Source organism: Leopardus geoffroyi, chromosome A2, assembly GCF_018350155.1.
Source record: "Leopardus geoffroyi isolate Oge1 chromosome A2, O.geoffroyi_Oge1_pat1.0, whole genome shotgun sequence".
Classification (NCBI taxonomy): Eukaryota; Metazoa; Chordata; class Mammalia; order Carnivora; family Felidae; genus Leopardus; species Leopardus geoffroyi.
Window position 1 is genome coordinate 126,617,730 of NC_059331.1, and position 23,201 is coordinate 126,640,930.

The window sequence follows — 23,201 nt, forward strand, 5'->3', positions numbered from 1 at the left end:
TTTGCATGTCTGGCAGTCTCAATACTAGGAGAGACACCTAGGATGGAAAAGATTATTGTGAATTTATTTGTGCTTTGAATTTTTACATTTACTAACTGAATCTACCATATTGAACAAAAGCTGTACTGTAAGTTTGGTCAGTAAATTTGTTGGTAATACGTTTTTTTAAGACTTAGTAATTGTGGTTTGGTGAGCAGAATTGAAGGAAATTGGAATAACATCATTTGTGTGAAATTTCAGTGTCCTTCAAAGTTAGACCGAGGTTACCAATTTCTTAAGTAGTGCTAAGATACTATTTAAAATTTTAACTGATACGTTTTATAGCAGTAGTTGTTACACACTGAGGGTCATGCTGGTAGCTCTTCACATGAATAACATTTTTTATCTTTATATGTTCAAGTTGTCCATTGAGATTGTAATTGAAGTGCTTTTTTTTTCTTTTTGAGGAAGATTTTGGTATGTATTGTTAACTTTAGAGACTACTGTAAATACTTTGGATGAGGTCATTATTTTTGTAAGAGGAGATAACATCTGTTGAAGTGCTTTCTGTTTATACTATTATTTAAGCAATCAGCGTAATTAATACCTGATTTGTTACATGTAGCAAATGAATATATTTTAGTAATGAATATATCTTCAAATGTCAACACTTTAAACCATTTTTAATTTTAAAAAGTGTAACAGATATACTTAGTTGCTTTTATGATTAATTTAAACAAATTAACCAGGAGGGGGAAAAAGTCATTAAATTATTTCAATCACTGAAAGTTAATTTGTGTTCTTTCTTAATTACATATTTTTTTTCATGGTTGTAATTAGTGGTGTATTAGTGGTTAGTGGTTCTTAACCCTGGTCAGGCATTGAAAATCTTTCCAGTGCTTAGCATACTCAGAAGCCTATTAATTCCCTAAGTATCAGGTGGGCCCCAGAAATTTGCATTTTAAGTATTTCAGGTAATTTTGATGAATAGTCAGAGCTGATAACCTCTGATGTGAATTATATAGTATGAGGCAATATATGTAAAAGTACTACTCTGTAAACTCTTAAATTTTATTACAAAGTCATGGTATTATTCACTTAATATTTAATATAGTTTTTGGTGTATTAATCTATATGCAGATTATTTTAATGTGCACATAGTGTTCCAATGTTGATATCCTAATTTGCTTAGCCATTTCATTATTTTGAGGCATTTTTCAGTTTCCATATTTTAGATTTGTAAGTGGTATTTTAAAGAATATCTTTAAACAAACTTTCTGCCTTCCCTTGTTATTTTCCTAGGGTTCTAGGGTATTTGTTAGTTTAGCACCTTAAACTGGTTTTCATTTACATTTCTTATATTACTAAAGAGAGATATTTAAACTGATTAGCTTCCCTACTTTCAGTAGAATATACCGAACTTGTTAAAATCACCATCAGGAATATTTGGGTTTATGCTGTGACTTATGGGGCTATTGAATAATGCATTATGTGAATCATTTTTGTTTTATCTTTTTTTGTTTTTATTTTTAATGTTTTATTTATTTTTGAGAGAGAGAGCGAGCATGAGTGGGGGAGGGGCGGGGGGGGGTTGGGGACACAGAATCTGAAGCAGGCTCTGGGCTCCCAGCTGTCAGCACAGAACTCCATGCGTGGCTAGCACCACTCACCAACTGTGAGATCACGACCTGAGCCGAAGTCGAATGCTTAACCGACTGACCCACCCAGGTCCCAGGTGCCCCAGTCTGTCCTTGAAGTTTGTAGCTATCTAGTTTGCTGTTACAAATCTGTGTTTTAGTTGCTCAGTTTTTATTTCTCGGTTTATTTCTTTATTGAAAGTCTGCTATCAAGTATTGAGTTAGATTTCCATTTCTGGTTCCTAGTTATGTTCTATAGGATTGATAGCTGAGTGAAAAGGAAATACATTTGAGTAGAAATGATTCTTCCATGGATGTGTAAAAAATAATGTGCAAATAGAAAAGGACTGCAAACATTCTTCATATGGTCACTGTATAATTTGCAAAGACTGTAATTGCTCAGAAGGCAGGATGGCTTGATGTCTGTTTTCTCGTTCCTGAGAAGTGAATGAGGTGAACATTTCTGTAGTGTAAATTTGGAAACATGAGAACTTGGCATGAAGAGATGAAACTAGTGATCCTAGATAGAACTAGGATCTTGTCTTAGGATTTGTATAAGAATATAAAAGTCATAATTAGAATTAGGAGTTACTTTATGAGATGCTTAATTCAGTTTTGTGCTAAAAAAATAACTGGAATGACTTAGCTGATAAGCAGATCCATCAAAAATACTTAAGTTTGTGTTTGACCTTCGTGCTATGCTGTTAAAAAGATGTAATTTTCTTTTCTTTTCTTTTTCTTTTTTTTTTTTTTGAAATCCTGGAATAATTTTAGACTTGCTGAAAAGTTGTAGCCCCTAACATTTTGGAAGTTAAATATTTGGTCAACAGGAGGAAATGCAGAAATAACACCACAAGCATACAAATGCAACATGTTGTATGAGATAAATGCACTGTCAACATTAGTGCTGGCCAGGAGTAAGGGAATAAGGGAGGAGTTTTATGCTTAACGCACACATCTTTATTGGAATCTTGTTGAAAGTTTTTAGGAGGGCTGGGGGGAGATTCTATTGCTCTTTTTTTTTTTTTTTTAAGTTTCTTTTTATTTTTGAGAGAGACCCTGCATATGCAAACAGGGGAGGGGCAGAGAGAGAAAGAATCCCAAGCAGGTTCCATGTTGTCAGCACAGAGCCTGACACAGGGCTTGATCCCAGAACCCTGACATCATGACCTGAGCCTAAGCCAGGAATTGGACACTTGACTGGCTGAGCCACCCAGGCGCCCCTCCATTGTTTTTTAATTGAAGGATGGGTGTTCTAAGTATAGTTGGTCATTAGTGGATTCCATTTAACAGATCATCAGCAAGATTCTTATTCCCTACTTTAGGCTTAGGCCCAGGTATCTGTTTTTATCAAGCTCCCCAGATGCTTCAGTTTTCAGCCAAGTTTAGAAATCACTTACTTGCAACATAAAAGTCCAGAGACTTTAATAATAGCTGTCATCTATTGCACAACCACTATAATAACTATCATTTATTATACTTATTATGTGTGAGGTGCCAAATATTTCATATATACGTTACAATAACTTTATAATGACATTATCCTGGTTTAAGGCTCAGAAAAGTTATGTAACTTACTCACCAGTGTGTAGTTCTAAGTTACAGCAGATAATGGAATTCAGGTTTCTAGCTGTATTTATACTATTGCTCCCTCATTAAAAACTTAGACAATTATTTTAGGGTTTACTTGGTTGGGCTTTTTTCTTCTACTCAGATTGAGTCATATTCTTTGTATTTTTGCCCCTGCTTATGCTGTTCTTACCTTCCTTGAAGTACCATCCATCCATTAAGGAAGGCCCAGCTCAAAACTACCTATTCAGGCAGATTTTTCCCAATTATCTAAGCCTTTGATGATCTTTCCTTTTCCTTGAACTCCTAGAAGATTACTCTTTTGGTAACAGCACAGTCAATTTTTTTATGTATTATTGGTTAGTTACTGTTCCTTTTTAATATTACAGAGTTTATTGGTGGGGTAGTATAGCAGTATTGCCATGTGTGACGTGCTTTTTTTTTTTTTTTTTTTTAAGTTTATTTATTTTGAGAGAGACAGCATGTGAGCAGGGGAGGGGCAGAGAGAGAGGGAGAGAGAAAGTCCCAAGCAGACTCTGGATCATCAGCATGGAGCCCTGTCAGGGTTTGATCTCATGAACTGTGAAATCGTGACCTGAGCCGATACCAAGAGTTGGATGCTTAACCGACTGAGCCACCGAGGCGCTCCATATGGCATGCTTTTTGAGCCACCTACCGATCTCTAGCTTTATTGTGCATAGTGCTGATATTGAGTAGAATATTTTTTATAATGAAATATAAATTGAAAGCCTTGGTTATGGGTTAAAATTAGAATTTGGAGTTTTGAGGTATCAAATTATTTTGGTTACTTTGGTAGCTCAATAAAGCAGGCTTTTCAGATCTTTGGTTTTAGAGTAAATTTATAAACTAAATTTATAGTTTATATATAAAACTATATACATTTATCATAATTTATTGATGAATGAAACAGTAATTAATATAACTTGGTTTGCAATACAGTTTTTTTTTAAAGTATTTTCTTAGGAACTATATTACTCTGCTAGGGCTGCCATACCACAGATTGGGTGAATACCACAAATTGGGTGGCTTAAACAACAGACTTTTATTTTCTCACAGTTCTGGAGGCTGGAAGTAAGTCCAAGGTCAAGGTGCCAGTAGGTTTGGTTTCTTTTGAGGGTTCTTCCTGGCTTGCAGTCAGCTGCCTTCCCAGTATGTCTCCACATGGCCTTTCCTCTGTACACAAGTGGAGAGAGAGATATCTCAGATGTCTCTTCCTCTTTTTATAAGGACACCAGTCCTTTGTGATTTGAGGCCCTACTCTTAGGACCTTCTTTAACCTTGATTACGTCTTTATTTTCTATTAAATTTTTTTTTTTAATGTTTAGTTTTTGAGAGAGAGAGAGAGACCGAGTGTGAGCAAGTGAGGGACAGAGAGAGGGAGACGGAGAATCCAAAGCAGGCTCCAGGCTCTGAGCTGTCAGCACTCGGGGCTTGAACCCATGCACGGTGACATCATGACCTGAGCCAAAGTCAGATGCTTAACCAACTGAGCCACCCATGTGCCCCTTGATTACCTCTTTAAATGCCCTGTCTTCAAATGTAGATAAGGATTCAACACATGAACACAATTCAGTCCATAACAAGAATGGAATTTTTATTTTCCTATGTGGTGTTGTAATGTAGGTAAACGATAGAAAAATTTTTTAGAAAGATAATCTTTGTGTTGATTTCATTTTATTAGGCAAGCAGTGCTATGATGAGTATCAGTTAAACATTTTATGAGTCATGGGATTAGATATTCTGACAAAAAAATGGCTTTGATGTCTTTAAGAAGCTAGTTTGGGAGATACATACTAGAAATAATTTGAATTCTTTGATGAAACTGCTGTATGTTCAAAGTAGAGAGTTTGTGTGTATGTGTGTCATAAGTGTGTAAGGCACAGTAGTGACATTAAAATGAACTAAATTAATCCTTTGAAAATTTTGGGTATGTTTTTAATCCTTCTTGTGTTATTCCTTTCATATTTTTACAAGATCTCAGGATTGGAAGATGTATAAAGTCATTTAATTATGCAGAAAGTGCTCTCCTTTCCCCTGCAGTATACCTGTCAAGTAGCTGTCTAACTCTGCCCTGTCCAGTACTGTAACCATGAACAGAATGGCTCTTGAGCACTTGAAATGTGTCTTAGTCTGACTTGAGATTTGGTATGAGGGTACAATACACAGACGATATTGAAAAGACTTTGAAAAAAAGAATATAAAATGTCACTGTAATTTTTATATTGATCGCAGGTTAACATGTTTTGAGTATATTGAGTTAAAAATATTATTGTTACTTGTTTCTTTTTGCTTTTTAAATGTGGCTACTAGAAAATTTTAAATTGCATGTGTGGCTTGTGTTGTATTTCTAATGGATAGAGCTGGTCTAGCCTGTGTTAAAAATCCACTACCTTCTTTAAAAAAAAATTTTTTTTACATGTTCATCCATTTTTGAGAGAGAGAGAGAGAGAGCATGATTGGGAGAGGGGCAGAGAGAGGGAGACACAGAATCTGAAGCAGGCTCCAGGCTCCAAGCTGTCAGCACAGAGCCCAAAGCAGGGCTCAAACTCACGAACTGAGAGATCATGACCCCAGCCAAAGTTAGACGCCCACCCGACTGAGCCACCCAAGCGCCCCTAAAACCCACTACCTTCTGAGGATGCATATTGCATCTTTGAATAGCTGTCACTATTAATTTTTTCTTCTATTTTTGTGTATATCTGAAGTCTATCTTTGATATTTGTATTCAGAAGTTCTCATTTACTCCTTGAGATCAAAAAGACAAATCTAATTTCTTTTTTTTTTAAATTTTTATAATGTTTATTTTTGAGAGAGACAGAGTGTGAGTGGGGGAGGGTCAGGAGAGAGGGAGACACAGAATCTGAAACAGGCTCCAGGCTCTGAGCGGTCAGCACAGAGCCTGACATGGGGCTCGAACTCATGGACCGTGAGATCATGAACTGAGCCGAAGTCAGACAACCCAACTAACTGAGCCACCCAAGCGCCCCTAGTTTCTCTTTTTAATATTATTATTAACAGTCTGGACACAACTTTCTCTGAGTCTTTTGTAAGGAATTTGTCTTCACATTTTTTTTTTTTTTTAACGTTTGTATGACAGGGGTTGTATCTCTCCAACCATTGTTATTACTCCCTTCTAAACTTTCTTCATTTTGTCCATATCTCTGGTGATACCAGGAACTTAGTATCATGTGATCTTAAAATTATAGATCAGAATAAATCTATCTTTTTTTTTTTACATGCTATATAAGTCTGTTAATGAGGCCTAAAGTTAAATTACTTTTTAGGGTGCCTTTAGTTTCTTATTGACCTATGGGCATAATGTCAGCTAAGATGTTTCTGTCTTTGCTTCTTGTGCTATTGTTTTATCTTGCTTCTTCAATGCTTTTTTTTTTAAGAGGAGATTGTTGGTTGATAGGCGAAATGTGTTCTACCTCATACTACATTTGTGGTCATGTTTTATAGTTCTGAATTAATCTGAAATTCCAGTTTGGGGTGGGGAAAAATGACATGGTTTGTATCCAAGTATTTCTATATTAATTTCATTTAGATTTTGAGTGTGTCAGATAAAGTATTTATCTTTCTCTGCGTTTATCATCCCCAGGTTTGACAAGCATATCTTTTATGTTTTTGTGTAGAATAATGTTATCTGGGTTTAATTAAGGATGGATCCTTGTGGTGTATAATTATGCTGAAGTTGACATACATCTAGTCAGCTATTAATCCACCTTATTTTAGTATTCCAACCTTTTTTTTTCTGTCTTGCTCATGTTCACATCATGATTGAAATCTTGTGAGAATTCACGCCTATGATTTCTTCCTTTGCAGTCTAATGAACTTGTCAGAAATGGAAAATAAAGAACATATGACTTAACCTATTAAGAAAAATCCATACTGGGGCGCCTGGGTGGCTCAATTGGTTAAGCGTCCAACTTCGGCTCAGGTCATGATCTCACAGTTTGTGAATTTGAGCCTCTTGTCGGGCTCTGTGCTGACAGCTCAGAGCCTGGAGCCTGCTTTGGATTCTGTGTCTCCAGCTCTCTCTGCCCCTCCCCTGCTCATGCTGTGTCTTTCTCTCTCCTTCAAAAATAAATAAACATTATAAAAAAGAAAAACCCGTACTGAGTTGTGGTTAACATTACTTCATTTTCTTTTTTTTTTTTTAATTTTTTATTTAAAAAAAAAATTTTTTTTTTCAACGTTTATTTATTTTTTTTGGGACAGAGAGAGACAGAGCATGAACGGGGGAGGGGCAGAGAGAGAGGGAGACACAGAATCGGAAACAGGCTCCAGGCTCTGAGCCATCAGCCCAGAGCCCGACGCGGGGCTCGAACTCACGGAGCGCGAGATCGTGACCTGGCTGAAGTCGGACGCTTAACCGACTGTGCCACCAGGCGCCCCTTCATTTTCTTTCTGTGTGATCCTTTTGCTTTTTGTTTTAATGGAAATGCTTTAAGTTCTTTAATAATAACTTGGAAGATAGAAGATTGTATGAAACCAAATTACTTCCAAGTCTAATTTGCAGAATGCCGCCTATATTAAAATTTGATATATTTTCTTTTTGGCTTTTTTTTTTTTCTTGTAGACTTTTAAAAAAACTGTAATGATGGTGGCACATTTTGCTTGGCTAAGTCCATAGGTTAAGTCATAGATATATCTATGCTTAACTTTTAAAGAAATTGTCAAGCTATTTCCCAATATAGTTGTAACATTTTATGTGCCCATCAACAGTGTATAAGAACTCTAGTTACTTCACATACTCAGCAACACTTGGGATGGTCACTTTTATTAATTCTAGCCATTCTAGTAGAATTGTAGAGATACCTCATTGTGATTTTAATTTGCATTTTCGTAATGACTCATGATTGTCTAGGTCTTAAGTGCTTATTTGCTAACCATAGATCTTTGGGGGTCTGTTGAAAGCTTTGGTCCATTTTTAAGTTGGGTTATTTGTCTTAATTGACTTGTATATTTTAGATACTGGTCCTTTGTTAAACTAGTCCTTTGTTTCTCATAGTTTTTATCCACTGTCAATAATTTTTGTTTGTCACAATTATTATTGTACAGTTAGCCCTACTATGATTTTGTTTTCATGTTACTACATTTTTAATTGGAATTCTTTTGTAAGAAACAACTATTTTGTCTCATGTTTATTTATTCAGTTATTTATTAATATTGGTATGAACAAAGGAAATTAATTTTATCAGTTTCATTGCTCAAATTGTCCTGGATTTGACCATTGGGAGCTCTTTCGGTCTGGCTCCTATTCGTCCTTTCAGCATGCCTTATCAGTTTTGGGGAGCATTTCCTTACTCTCTGGTTGATCTTGTATTTTCCTACCTAAGCCCTTGAATCAATCACTTCTCCAAGGAGTCTTGTTTTTTTTTATTTGAGAATGGTGTTTAGAAACCAACTTCTGAGCACTGAAAGTTTTCAGTGCTATTAGGATGTCATTGCTTCTAGGTGTTTCAAGCAGATAGGTCTAGGAAATTGTATATTTATATACACCTAAACATCCGTATTCATACGTACCTATGTGTGTGTAAATATGTGTGTGTGTGTGTGTGTGTGTGTGTGTGTGTGTATTAAAAAATGAGGAATTAGTATTGATAAACCAGTACCAGTGCATTAACACAAGGTTCAGTCTAGCTTTTTTCTTTTCCTTATTTGTAACTCCTTTCTTCAACAGTGAAAAACCTGGCTCTCATCCACAATTTATTATGTATTTGATTCTGGTGTATTTGTAACTGTATTTTCATAATTACTTTATAGATATATTTGCTTACTTGACTGTAGTCTTTGTGTATGCTTCTTTTTAACTTTAGTCTTAAACTATACAGTCAGAATATTGTTTTCTAAAATTAACTTGTGTTCTTTTCTTTCTCACCATGTTCAGTGAAGTTATGTTATTCATTTGAAATACAGTTTCATTTGTTACTGTTTCCATTTTGAGCTCATCTCTTATCTTTGCTCATTTGGATTATTTTTTATTGGGATATGTGAAACATTACTATGGTGTTAATAGTCAACTCTATAATAAACAGTATGTCGAGAAGTATCTCGTGAGTATGTCTCACCTCTCATCCCTTTTACCCTATTCTCATTTCCCCTGTCACTTTCCCATCCACTTGTATGTGTAACCAATGTCATTAGTTTCCAGTTTAGTTTCTTCCTATCTTTTTGCACAAATGAGATACATGTAAGAAAGAGATAAACAAGTTACATATGAAAGGTAGTATATTGTAGACACTGCATACCTGGTTCTCTAACAGCTTCATTTATTTATTTATTTATTTTTAATTTTTTTTTTTTTCCAACGTTTATTTATTTTTGGGACAGAGAGAGACAGAGCGTGAACGGGGGAGGGGCAGAGACAGAGGGAGACACAGAATCGGAAACAGGCTCCAGGCTCTGAGCCATCAGCCCAGAGCCCGACGCGGGGCTCGAACTCACGGAGCGCGAGATCATGACCTGGCTGAAGTCGGACGCTTAACCAACTGCGCCACCCAGACGCCCCCTCTAACAGCTTTATTAAGATACAATTCACATGTGCCACTAAAGTTCACCCCTTTATATTGTACAGTTCTGTTGTTTTGGTATATTCAGAGAGTTGTGCAGGAATCCTGCTATCTACTTTTAGGACATTTTCATCAACCCCAAAAGAAACCATGTACCTATTAGCAATTACTACTGCATTTGCTTCACTTCCCGGGTTTTGGCAACCACTGATCTATTTTCCATCTTTATAGATTTGCCTATTGTGGGCATTTCATACAAATGGAATCATACAGTACTTGGTGTTTTGTGATTAGCTTCTTTCACTTAGCATGATGCTTTCAAGATGCATCCATGTTGTAGCATATATTAGTACTTTGTTTCCTTTTTATTTTTGAGTAATATTTCATTATATAGATAATACCACATTTTGTTCATCCATTCAAAAATTGATGGGGATTTGGGTTCTTTCTACTTTTTGGCTGTTGTGAATAAAGCTGCTGTGAATATTTAAGTACAAGTTGTTGTGTGGACTTAACGCTTCCACTTCTCTTGGATGTATACCTAGGAATGGAAATGCTGGGTCATCAGGTAACTGTATGTTTAACTTTTTGAGGAACTGCCAGTCTCTGCCAAAGCATTTCTCTAATGGCTCATGATATTAAGCATCTTTTTTGAGTGCTTATTGGCAACTTGTATATCTTCTTTGGAAGAATGTCTTTTTGAGTGCTTTACCCAATTTTTAATCAGGTTGTCTTTTTATTTATTTTTTTATTATTAACAAACCATTCCTAATTCAAGGTCATGAAGATTTATGACTGTTTTCTTCTAAGAGTTTTATGGATCTTGATCTTACATTTAGGTCTTTGATCCATTTTCGTTTTTAAAAAATGTTTATTTATTTTGAGGGGGGAGGGGTGGGAGATGAGAGAGAGAATCCTAAGCAGGCTCTGCACTGTCAGCACAGAGCCCAATGCAGGGCTCAGTCCCATCAACTGCAAGATCATGATCTGAGCCAAAATCTAGAGTCAGATGCTTAACTGATTGAGCCACCCAGGCTTCCCTGATCCATTTTGAATTAACTTTTGTATATGGTGTGAGGTGGGTATCCAGTTTCATTCTTTTGTATGTGAATATCCAGTAGTCCTAGTAGCATCTTTTGTTGAAAAAACTGTTCTTCCTCCATTAAGTTGCCTTAGCAACTTGTAGAAGAATAGTTGACCAAAAATGTAAGAGTGTATTTCTGGACTGTCAGTTGTAGTCCATTGATTTGTGTGCCTGTCCTTATAGTTGTACCATGCTGTTTTGATGACTATAACCATGTAAATGAGTTTTGGAACTAGGAAGTGTGGTACCTCTAGCTTTGTTTTGTTTCCAGATTGTTTGGCTATCCAGTCTCTTTTGAATTTCCACATGAATTAGAGGATTAGTTTGTCATTTTCTAGGAAGAAACCAACTGGGACTTTGATAGTCTTGGCCTTGAATTTGTAGAGTATTGCCTTCTGAACAAATTGTCTTATCTATGAATGCAGGATACTTTTCATTTACTTAGACCTTTAGTTTTTTTGAACAATGTTTTACAATTTTCATTGTGTAATATTTGCTCTTTTGTTAGATTTATTCCTGTTTTTATTTTTGATGGTATTACAAATGGATTTTTTTTTAAGTGTCATTTTGGGTTGGTTTTTGCTAGTGTATGAAAATGTAATTGGTGTTTGTATATTCATCTTGTTTCCTGCAACTTTGTGAGTGTATTTGCGCACGTGCATGTGCACACGTGTGTATGTGTGTGTTTTAGTGGATTCGCTAAGGTATTTTATTTATAAGATCGTATCATTTGTAAGTAGAAATAGTTTTACTTCTTCCTTTCCAATTGGGATGGCTTTTATTTTTCTTGCCAAGTGCCTTGGCTTGAACCTCCAGAACAGTGTTGAGTAGAAGTGGCACTAGACATCATTGTATTGTTCCTGAAGAGTGAAAGCATTTAGTCCTTCACCACTAAGTATGATGTTCACTGTGGGTTTTTCTTAGATGTGTGTTATGAGTTTGAGGAAATTCCCTTTTATGCCTAGTTTGTTAAGTGTGTTTATCATGAAAGGATGTTGAATTTTTGCCAAGTGCTTTTTTTGTGTATTGGAGATGATCATGTGTTTTATTGTTATTGATTTATTTAGTTAATATGGTGTATTACTTTGGTTAATATGTAGAACCAACCAGTGGATGAGTTCCACTTGTAGTGTATGATCATTTTTATATTGCTGGATTTGGTTTGCCAGTATTTTATTGATATTTTTTGTATGTAAGGGCATTGGTCTGTTGTTTTCTTTTGAGGTGTTTGTCTGATTTGGTATCAGGGTAATGTTCTCTCCTCTTTTGTTTCTTGGATTAATTTGTGAACAATTGGGCAGTCTTTAAACCTCTGATAGAATTCACTAGTGGAGCCATTTGGACTTGGGCATTTCTTTGTGGGAAGATTTTGGATTACTAACATAATTTCTTTATTTTTTATAGGACTTAAGATTTTTCTATTTCTTCTTTAGGTAGTTTATGTCTTTCTAGGAATTTTTGCATTTCTCTATGTTTTCCAGTTTGTTGGCATGCGCTTGTTCATAGGTTTCCTTATAATCTTTTTTTTTTCTGTAAGGTTAGTAGTGATTTGCCCTCTTTCATTCTGACTTTAGTAATTTGAGTGTTCTCTAGTTTTTTTCTTGATTAGTGTAGCTAAGGTTTGTCAAAGTTTAATCTTTTCAGTGAGCCAACTTATGGTTTGGTTGATTTTCTTTATTTTCGTTATATTTATTTTTATTTCTGCTCAAGTCTTCATTTCTGTTTGCTTTGCATCTAGTGTGTTCTTTTTTTAGTTTTTTTGAGGTGAGTGTTAGGTAATTGATTTGAGATCTTCTCTTTTTAACATAGGCATTTACTACAGCTATAACTTTTCCTTTAAGTTCTGAATTAGGTGCATTCAGTAAGTTTTGGTATGGGGGGTGTGTGTGTGTGTGTGTGTGTGTGTGTCTATGTTATTACTTATCTCAACTTTTCCGGTTTCCTTTAAAATGTCTTCTTTGACCCATTGGTCACAGTGTAGTGTTTAACTTCCACAGATGTCATTTTTTCAATTTTCTCCTGTTATTAATTTATAAATTCATTCCTTTGTGGGTGAAGAACACAGTAGCTCATTTCAGCCCTTTAAAATTAAGACCAAAATGTCTAATATATGGTCTGTCCTGGAGAACATTTCATGTGCATGTAGAATGTATTTTGCTGTTGTCAGATGCGGTGTTGAGTCTAGTTGTTATGTTTAGGCCTTCTGTTTCCTTGTTTCTCTTCTGTGTACTTATTTTACATATTTTGAAAATGAGGTATTGAAGTTGAGCTATTGTTGAATTCTCTTAATTGCCCCTTTCATTTTGTCAGTCTTTGATTTGTATATTTTTGGACTCTGTTTTTAGGGGCACGTATGTTTATAATTGTTATACCTTCTTGATAAATTGATGTTTTAATCAGTATAAAGTATCTTTGTGGTAACAATTTTGTCTTAACGTCTGTGTTGTTCCCACTCCAGCTCTCTGGTTTTTTTTTTAAATCCTTTTTATTTCAAGCTGGTTGTGTCTGTGATTCTAAAAAGTTTTTTTTGTTGTTGTTGTTTTGTTGTTTTTTTGTTTTTGTGCACCATATAATTGGATCACGGGTTTTTTTTTTTAATTTTTTTAACGTTTATTTATTATTCAGAGATAGACACAGAGCGTGAACAGGGGAGGGGTAGGGAGAGGGGAGACACAGAATCTGAAGTAGGCTCCAGGCTCCAAGCTGTCAGCACAGAGCCCGATGCAGGGCTCGAACTCACGAACTGTGAGATCATGACCTGAGCCCAAAGTCAGTCGCCTAACCAACTGAGCCACCCAGGTGCCCCTGGATCACAGTTTTAAATGTGTTCAGCCAATATTTGTCTCTTTATTGACTGTTTAATCTGTTTCATTTACTCTGGGTACTGAAAGGTGAGATTTATATCTGTCATTTTGCTATTTGTTTTCTGTATATCTTATGTCTCATCAGAATCTCTGGTTCTGTTTATTTTATTTTTTTCTTTTTCTATTTCTGAGTTACTTCTTTTTTTGTTATTGTTGTTAAGCAGATATTTTCTAGTGTACCATTTTAATTCCCCCCACCCCGCTACTTCTTGCTATATTCTTTTGAGATTGTGTGTATGTCTGGCAGGAGCATTGTCCTTGGGATTATAGTTAATATCTGAATTTGTAACATTATAATCTGGGTCATTATAGGGACTCCCATTATATATATGTTGGTATATTTGAGTATGTTCCACAGTCTGTGGTTCTGTTCATTTTTTCCCTTCATTCTGATTTGTATCTTTTCCTTAGACTTGGTTAATGTTATTTGACCTATCTTCAGATTTGCTGATTCTTCTGCTAGCTCAGATATGTTGTTGAGCTTCTCTAGTGAAGTTTCATTTCAGTTGTACTTTTCAACTTGAGAATTTTTGTTTAGTTCTTTTTAATAATGTCTCTTTACTGATATTTCCCACATTGTTTTCATACTTTCTTTCAGTTTTTTTATTTTTTTTTCAACGTTTATTTATTTTGGGGACAGAGAGAGACAGAGCATGAACGGGGGAGGGGCAGAGAGAGAGGGAGACACAGAATCCGAAACAGGCTCCAGGCTCTGAGCCATCAGCCCAGAGCCTGACGCGGGGCTCGAACTCACTGACCGCGAGGTCGTGACCTGGCTGAAGTCGGACGCTTAACCGACTGCGCCACCCAGGCGCCCCTCTTTCAGTTTTTTTAGACATGGTTTCCCTTAGTTCTTTTAACAGATGTAAAATGGCATATTTAAACTCTTTGCCTAATGTCTGGATTTTCTCAGGAAATTGTCTTTATTGATTGTAACCCCCCCCCCCCCCCGTATATGGGACATTCTTTTTTTTTTTTTTTTTTGACATGTTTCATAGTGTTTTGTTGAAAACTGGACATTTTATTTTTATTTTATTATTTTTTTAAATGTTTATTTATTTTTGAGACAGAGTGTGAGTCGGGGAGGGCCAGAGAGAGGGAGACACAGAATTGGAAGCAGGCTCCAGGCTTTGAGCTGTCAGTACAGAGCCTGATGTGGGGCTTGAACTCACAGACCGTGAGATCATGACCTGAGCTGAAGTTGGACGAAAACTGGACATTTAAAAAATTTTTTTTTTTTTCAACGTTTATTTATTTTTGGGACAGAGAGAGACAGAGCATGAACGGGGGAGGGGCAGAGAGAGAGGGAGACACAGAATCGGAAACAGGCTCCAGGCTGTGAGCCATCAGCCCAGAGCCCGACGCGGGGCTCGAACTCACGGACCGAGAGATCGTGACCTGGCTGAAGTCGGACGCCCAACCGACTGCGCCACCCAGGCGCCCCTGAAAACTGGACATTTTAAATAATACAACATGGCAATTATAGTCAGATCCCTCCCAGGGTTTATTATTGCTATTTGTTGTTTGTTTAATGACTTTCCATAAAGTCTGTTTTCTTTTGCCATGTGTTGTCACTGAAGTCTCTGCTTATCTTTGTGGTTATATGTGGAGTCTTCCAGGGAAACATCAGATAGGCCAAATAATGATAGTTCTTTGGGAATGGGGCTTTAAAAGAGCCTGTTCTGCCTCCTCAAGTTTCTGTCAAGATGCTGATTTTTGCCATGATTGTGTGCTGTTGGTTTTCAAGGCTACTGTGGAGCTGGGAGGGGAGATGAGAATGGGCAAGTTATTTAGGTTCAGCCCTCTTTTTTTTTTTTTGAATAAGCACTCTGGACTGCTGCACACCTTTTGTTAATTTCCAGAGTTCTGAAGAAATTGATTTTGACCGTTTTTTCATTGCTTTTAAAGGAGCCAATTTTCTGAGATCTTTACCTTGCCAGTTTCTATACTCTTACTGCAGTCTATAACCTTTTAATTGTTTTCCAGTGTGCACACAAAGGAATGTTTAAAGGTACATAATACCATGTCATCTGTTTAATAGTTTTTCCACTCAATATGGTGTTGATTGTCATGTATTCTTATGAAACTTGTAATGCATGGTGTTTTTGCCTATGGGAATACCATGATACATTGTTTCCTTCACTTCTTTTTGGAACTTAGTTTTCACAATTTTTCATTATCATTAACTATTTTGTTGAATGTTCTTTTAGCTAAATGTTAAATATATTCTCAAAATTATAAAGTGTGGAAGTGGAATGTGTTGTCTGGGAACATGAAAATTTAACCTTTTGATTTGCAAGACCAGATTGCTCTTCAGGGAAATGGTTTGAATATGTATTCCACCAGTCACATAGGAGAGTGCTTATTTGTCGGCATCCTCACCCAGTACTGGGTACCATTGTTCATTTCATTTTTGTTCTCCAGTAGGTCTTTTGGCATGATGAAAATGTTTTATATCTATGAAATGTTCTATATCTATATCTAGTATGGTAGCCACTAACCACATAGATTCTGAGCATTTGAAATGTGACTAATCCTAAATGAAGTGTGCTGTATTGCAAAGATTACTACAAAAGAAAAGAATGCAGAACAAGGGATAATGTGAAATGAATCATAATCATTTTTATATTGGTTGCGTGTTAAAGTAATGTTGTATATCTGGTTAAATAAAACATGTAATTAAAGTTAAACTTACCTTTTTGACTCTTACTTCCTTAATGTGTTTGGTGGAATATTTACAATTGCATATGTGATTTACTTTATATTTTTATTAGATAGTGTTGATCTGGACTCTAGACCATTTTTCCTTTAAAGCTATTTAACAGCAGCATGTTCTCACCCTTTTAAAATTTGTCACTTTCTATTTATTCATTGAGGATGGCAGCAAACATTCAGTTTTCCTTTCCTCCCCAAGGTCTGTCATTGTTCTGGGGCATTTTAGTGCTCGTGTGTAAAGCTCATTCAATAATTCAGCTTCACAGTTTTGGGATTGTGCTTGGGCCATCATTTAAATGGCCGCATGTGGTCATCATCTCAAACTTCTGTTGCACCTCTAAAATCTTCATTGTATAGCCCATTCTAACAATACCTTCACATTCTTTTAGCTCTCTCACTTGTTTCTTACCTTCCATCCTTGACCCTCTTCATTTTTGTAACTTAAGCTATACTTATCAGTTCCCTTGATCCCCTGTACTTTTCTGCATATTTTCTGCAAAATAACAATTCTCAATGATTCCTACAGTTTATTGGCTTATACTTAAGCTGCAGATTGCTACTGGACAAGAAGATCCTATGGCTTCACAGATACATTTACACAGATTTGTGGTCTTTAGCTTTAATCTGTGTATAGAATTGCTTGGCTGCCTTCTATGGAATCCTAGTCTTTCTTGATATTCTTGTGGTTGCTAATTCAAATCTTTATCTCTTAATATTCCCTGGTCCTCCTCTCCTCAGTTAGGATTAAAGCATCATTTTCTTTGGACCTTAGAGAAAATCTCACCCTTTATTCCAGAACATTATCTGTGTCCTCACTTACCTTTCTTCAGCCAGTTGTCTACTTAATCTTTTCTTTAAAAAAAAAATTTTTTTTTTAAATGCTTATTTTTGAGAGAGGAGAGAGCATGCGCGTGTGAGAGCATGAGCAGCGGAGGGTCAGAGAGAGAGGGAGACACAGAATCCGAAACAGGCTCCGGGCTCTGAGCTGTCAGCACAGAGCCAGACGTGGGACTTGAACTTATAGACCTCGAGATCGTGACCCAAGCCAGTGTCAGATGTTCAGCCAACTGAGCCACCCAGGCACCCATACTGGATCTTTTCTATTAACATTTAAACAGGGGCAATTATCTCTCTCTTTTTTCCATACAACCCTCCCTTGACCCTGTGTTATTCTTCAGGTTCTACCTTCTTGTTCTTCATAGATAACGCATTTAGAAAGAATTGTTTATACTCATTGCCTATACTTATTCACTGTTGATTTACTTCTAATCTGCATTCTTTTCTTATCTTTCCCCTGCTGGGACAAAGGTCTCTGATAAGTATATTTTTCCATATCTTTATATTGACCACTCCAGGTCTTGTGGTACGGTTGACCACTTCTTGAAGGAGACCTCTACAGTTGATCTCCTTGAACTGCTTCCCTGAACTGCTTTTTCCCTCATTCTTTTTTCTCTCATCTTTTCCTAGGTTTGTGTAAGTGGGATGTTAGTGTTGGTTCTGGCCTGCTTCGTACTTTGTGTACTGTATTTGGATTCATACCCATGGCCTTCATACCATTTAAATGTTGGTGGCTTAAATTTTTTTTTTTTTTTTTTTTTTTTTTTTTTTTTTGAGAGAGAGAAAATGCAAGCAAGGGCAGAGGGAGAGGGAGACACAGATGTGAAGCAGGCTCCAGGCTCTGAGCTGTCAGTGCAGAGCCTGACGTGGGGCTTGAACTCATGAACTGTGAGATCATGATGTGAGCTGAAGTCGGACGCTTAACTGACTGAGCCACCCAAGGGCCTCTAAATGTTGGTGGCTTAAAATGTTAATATCTGTGTAGCCTAGACATTTCTAGAACTTCTAACTTTTATATATGCAAGCTGCATACTAGACATTTGTATCCCTAAAGTCCAGTTAGCACCTTAAACTCAGATGATTCCTGCTTTTAGTGATTGGTAACCACTATTAATCCAGTTGTTCAAAACTAAACTTAGAAATCTGAATCTTTATAACCCCCAAGTTAGTTACAGTAAATTCATCTCATTAATATCTAACCAACATTCTCCAGTAGAAATTAATGCAAGCCATATATGTAGTTTAAGTTTTTCTAGTAGCCACATTTAAAAAGTAAAAAGAAACAGGTGCAATTAGCTTTAGTATATATGTTGTATCACCCAATATTGTCTAAAATTTTATTTCAGCATGTAGTCACTGTAAAAATTAGGATATTTTTCCTTATTTGTTTCATACTGTCTTCAAAATCTGGTGTGTATTTTGCACTTAAAGCACATCTCAATTCAGGCTAGCTAAATTTCAAGTTTTTGACAGCCATTTGTAGCTAGTGGCTACCTTAATGGACATTAGAATTGTAGTTTCTATTTCTCTTCGTCTTCTCTGCTTCTTTCTTGGCTTAAGTCCTAATTTTTTCCCTGGGCTACTGCACCAGCTTTTGGGATTGCAGTCATTCTGAGAACTCTGCCAGTTCATCTTCAATATTCTTGTTAGTGGTAATTTTCTAAAATAAGAATGTGATTCTTCATGTGAATTAATGTGATTGTGCATTCTTATGCTTCAAGTCCTTTAATGTTCTCCATAAGCTTTCAAGATGAAGTCTAATCTAAGTTCCTTAGCATGGTTAACAAAATCCTTCATGATCTGGCTTTTGTTCAATTTTCCTCTGCTGTAGCTCCCAGACCTTGAAAATGAGATGTGTTAAATCGTTTGTAGTTCTCATAGAGAACCATGCTCTCCTCTTGGTTTTGAGCCTTTGCAGTTACTCAGGCCTTTGCTTTGGGACCCATATATTCCAGCCCTACCTACATTTCACATCACACTAAGGACTACTAGTCCTTCAGGATCTATCTGAAGGATGTGACCTCAGAATCGACCAAGCAACCCCCCCCAACCTTTTTCATTCTCATAGCCATCCTTCATGCTTGCCTACATCATAGTATTTTATCACTGTTATTAAAATTGCCTTCTAACTTACCTGACCTTAAATTCTTAGTTTCATAAGCAGGGGCCTTGTTTTTATTAACTTTTACATACCTAATTGTTACTACATACATTGGGAGGGTCAGGTGACTGTTGATTGAATGAGAATGTGGTCAGTAATTCTATAAGTAGATATGTAAATTCCAAGTTTAGGATAAGAAAAAATTGTTTTAAATTTTAAGTTATCTCATTCTTACATGTGTTCATAGAATTGAATATTAAAATATTTTAAGCAGATTAATTAGGAATCCAGAATAGAGAAAATAAAAGTTGGTTTCATCAGGGACATAATTGCTCATCTCACTAAAAAGAGAGGAGCTGGGGGCAGGCAAACTAAGACATGAACCTTTAAAAAATATGGGGAGGGTAGTGCCTGGGTTGCTCAGTTGGTTGAGCATCTGACTTTGGCTCAGGTCATGATCTCACGGTCATGGGTTTGAGCCCCATGTCGGGCTTTTTTGCTGACGGTGGAGAACTTGCTTTGGATTCTCTGTCTCCCTCTGTCTCTACCCCTTCTCTGATTGCATTCTTTCCCTCTCTGTCTCTTAAAAATAAATGAACATTAAAAAAATTGGGGAGAGGGGACATTAAAGCCAACATTTAGGACATGCCCATGTAATCTTGTAACATTTTAGTGTTCTTGTTATATTAAATCTGGAATCTAGATATTTTTATACCAGTTATATTTAAAATATTTAAAACATTTAAATAGTGAAGTTCTTTAATTTTTCCATTGGGTCATGTAAGACTAAGCAAGTGCTGGATAGTTATATCTATGTGTTTAATGTAAGGCTTTTGATAGGAATACTAAGGAGTAGACAAGTGAAATTATTTATCAATATCTTTTCCTTTTGTAGTGTGTAGTTTTTTTTTTTTTTAATTTTTTTTTTCAACGTTTTTATTTTATTTTTGGGACAGAGAGAGACAGAGCATGAACGGGGGAGGGGCAGAGAGAGAGGGAGACACAGAATCGGAAACAGGCTCCAGGCTCTGAGCCATCAGCCCAGAGCCTGACGCGGGGCTCGAACTCACGGACCGCGAGATCGTGACCTGGCTGAAGTCGGACGCTTAACCGACTGCGCCACCCAGGCGCCCCATGTAGTGTGTAGTTTTTTGTATTTAGAATTGCTTAAACTTTAGAAGAAAGAAACTTTGTTTTTTGTCAGTGTGTAAAACAATATTATACCTGTTTTAAATTCCAAAGGCTACAAATTGAACTCGAAGTTATTTAGAAAGATCAAATGTTTATCTTTGAAATTTAAAGTTAGGGGCGCCTGGGTGGCGCAGTCGGTTAAGCGTCCGACTTCAGCCAGGTCACGATCTCGCGGTCCGTGAGTTTGAGCCCCGCGTCAGGCTCTGGGCTGATGGCTCAGAGCCTGGAGCCTGTTTCCGATTCTGTGTCTCCCTCTCTCTCTGCCCCTCCCCCCCGTTCATGCTCTGTCTCTCTCTGTCCCAAAAATAAATAAACGTTGAAAAAAATTAAAAAAAAAAAAAAAAAGAAATTTAAAGTTAAAGATATAAACTTTGAATCTTTGTATTCTGATTTTTTTTTATTGCAGTTATTTAGAGGGAGAAATAGAATTCCGGTGATATGAAGGTAATTTGGGGCTGAATATCTTATTTTGTAAAGATGAGGAAAACTGAAGGTTTGTAGCACATCTTAGCAGGGATATGTTTTAATTTTCCTCAAATTCTGATTTTTATAAGGCTTCTTTTCTGCTATAACTCCCCTTGCTCAATTTTATTGTTGTTATGGAAATATACATTTGGCAGTTTTCAAAATAAATTGCTGCTTTTCTCTTTTGGAAAATTTATTAAAACCCATATTAACATTCAGACCTTTAAAAATGATAATGGATTTTAGGTGCCAAGATTTTCGTAACTTTATTCTTTGGAATTGGAACAAATGGCAAGAGAATGTGAAGAATTCTTAAGGGTTCCAATAATCTATCAGTTGGAACCTGTTTGAAAGCATCTTGTTCTTTAAATATAATTGATTTCTAGAAATAAGGTTAAATTTTTTTTTTTTTCAACGTTTATTTTATTTTTGGGACAGAGAGAGACAGAGCATGAACGGGGGAGGGGCAGAGAGAGAGGGAGACACAGAATCGGAAACAGGCTCCAGGCTCTGAGCCATCAGCCCAGAGCCTGACGCGGGGCTCGAACTCACGGACCGCGAGATCGTGACCTGGCTGAAGTCGGACGCTTAACCGACTGCGCCACCCAGGCGCCCCTAGAAATAAGGTTAAATTAAACACTGAGATTACTGGATATTGTATTTAAGTTGATTTTTCCACAGGCAGTGAAACAATAAGCAATGAATTATTGCGGTTTGATTTTCTTAAATGAATTTTGATGTAGAGATTTGGCATAGTAAACTGAAAGATTTTTGTAAATATATTCCTTTAGAAAAGATGATTTGATAATTGTTTTTTGTTATATAACTGATGTTTCAAATCAAGTAATACTTTTAAGACCTTATGGTATTTTGGTAGATGCTTGGGTGAGAATATGCTTTTATCTATATTCACATGCTTACAAGTGTCACAGTTATATCACATCTATAAATAATGTTTCTTATCCAGAGATTATGTTTCACACTGGTACTGTGAACATTTTATTTGCCCAGGAAAAGAATCAGTGGGTGGTTAAGGTTTCTGAATTACAGACTGTGACTGATTTTAGAATTTGGGATAAGGAAAGATTCTTATGAAATGTGAAAAATCTGTTTTAGTCAACCAATGTTATATTATTAGTATATTCCCTAAGTCTTTTTTTTTTTTTTTTTTTTTTTTGTCTTTGGACACAATTTTTTCCTCAGAAGGAATTTTCCTAAAAGTATATATTTTAGTCATTTAGCTTTTTAAAATGTCTCCCATGTATCCATCCGCGCTTTGCTAGGAATATAGAGATGAGAATGACATGGTTTTTTCCCTCTGGGAAAGAATTATAGGGGGACTGATAAGTAATGTGTTTAATTTTAAAATAAAATATATAATTATTTAAAATGTTATAGTTCTGTGCAAAGAATTGTTTACCCTCAACCCACTCACTCTTCTTCCTCACTAAGTTACTGTGATTGCTCCTAACTAAAGTTACCAGTAACCTCCTTATTTTTATGGTTATGTTTTAGTATTTCATTTGACTCTTCAATGGCATTTAATACAGTTGAGTGACCTTGGGCCAGTGCTGGTGTTCTTCTCACTGACTGACTGATCTTTCTCACTCTTTCTCAGCCTGACATCTCAATGTTGGAGTGCTCCAGGACTCTGTCTAGACCCCTTTTTTATCTATAGTTTCTCCTTGAGAATCCAGTCCTCTCGTAACACTGCCTATAAGCTTATAATTCCTTAATCTGTATTTTCAGCACCAACTAACCTTGCAGTTTCTGGACTTAGGTATTTAGCTGCCTCCTGGATATTTCTTCTTGAATATATAGTAGACACGTCAGACTTAACATATTCAAAGCTGTTTTTGATTTTGACGATATTGTCCTTCATTGTCCACTCTCCCACTCCCCTTATTGTTCCTATTTTCCCTTAGAGATATCACTCCATTGAGTTATTTAAGCCAAAAACCTAGGAGTTATCTTGGTCTGCTTTTCCTTCAGTCATATCCAGTGCATTAGCAATGCCCTGGCAGTTTTACCTGCAAAATATATTCTGAATCCTTCTTGCCTCTTCTTGTGTCACACTGTCTAAATTCAGTATACCCTTTCTTTCTTGGACTGGTGGCAGTAGGCTCCTTACTAGTTTTCTTATTTCCACTCCTTCTCTTAGCTGTAAGAGCTATCTTTAAAATACAAATCAGGTCAGGTCATTTGCCTGTGTACAACCCTCCA

At 36.3% G+C, this 23,201-nt stretch overlaps 1 protein-coding gene across 7 annotated transcripts in view; it reads left to right on the forward strand.

The window, feature by feature from the left end:
* SEPTIN7 (septin 7) overlaps positions 1-23,201 on the forward strand; it is a 120,972-nt gene that overhangs the window by 8,729 nt on the left and 89,042 nt on the right. The window contains exons 1-2 of one of the 7 annotated variants that reach the window (XM_045495302.1): positions 20,976-21,006; positions 22,829-22,830. The exons of 4 other annotated variants lie outside the window; for them this stretch is intronic. In XM_045495302.1, the coding sequence (XP_045351258.1) occupies positions 20,991-21,006; positions 22,829-22,830 (18 nt within the window). In that variant the 5' untranslated portion in view covers positions 20,976-20,990. Of the gene's footprint in view, positions 1-5,259; positions 5,265-20,975; positions 21,007-22,828; positions 22,831-23,201 lie in introns of those variants that run through there. 2 more of the 7 variants (XM_045495297.1, XM_045495301.1) reach the window with 2 other exon arrangements.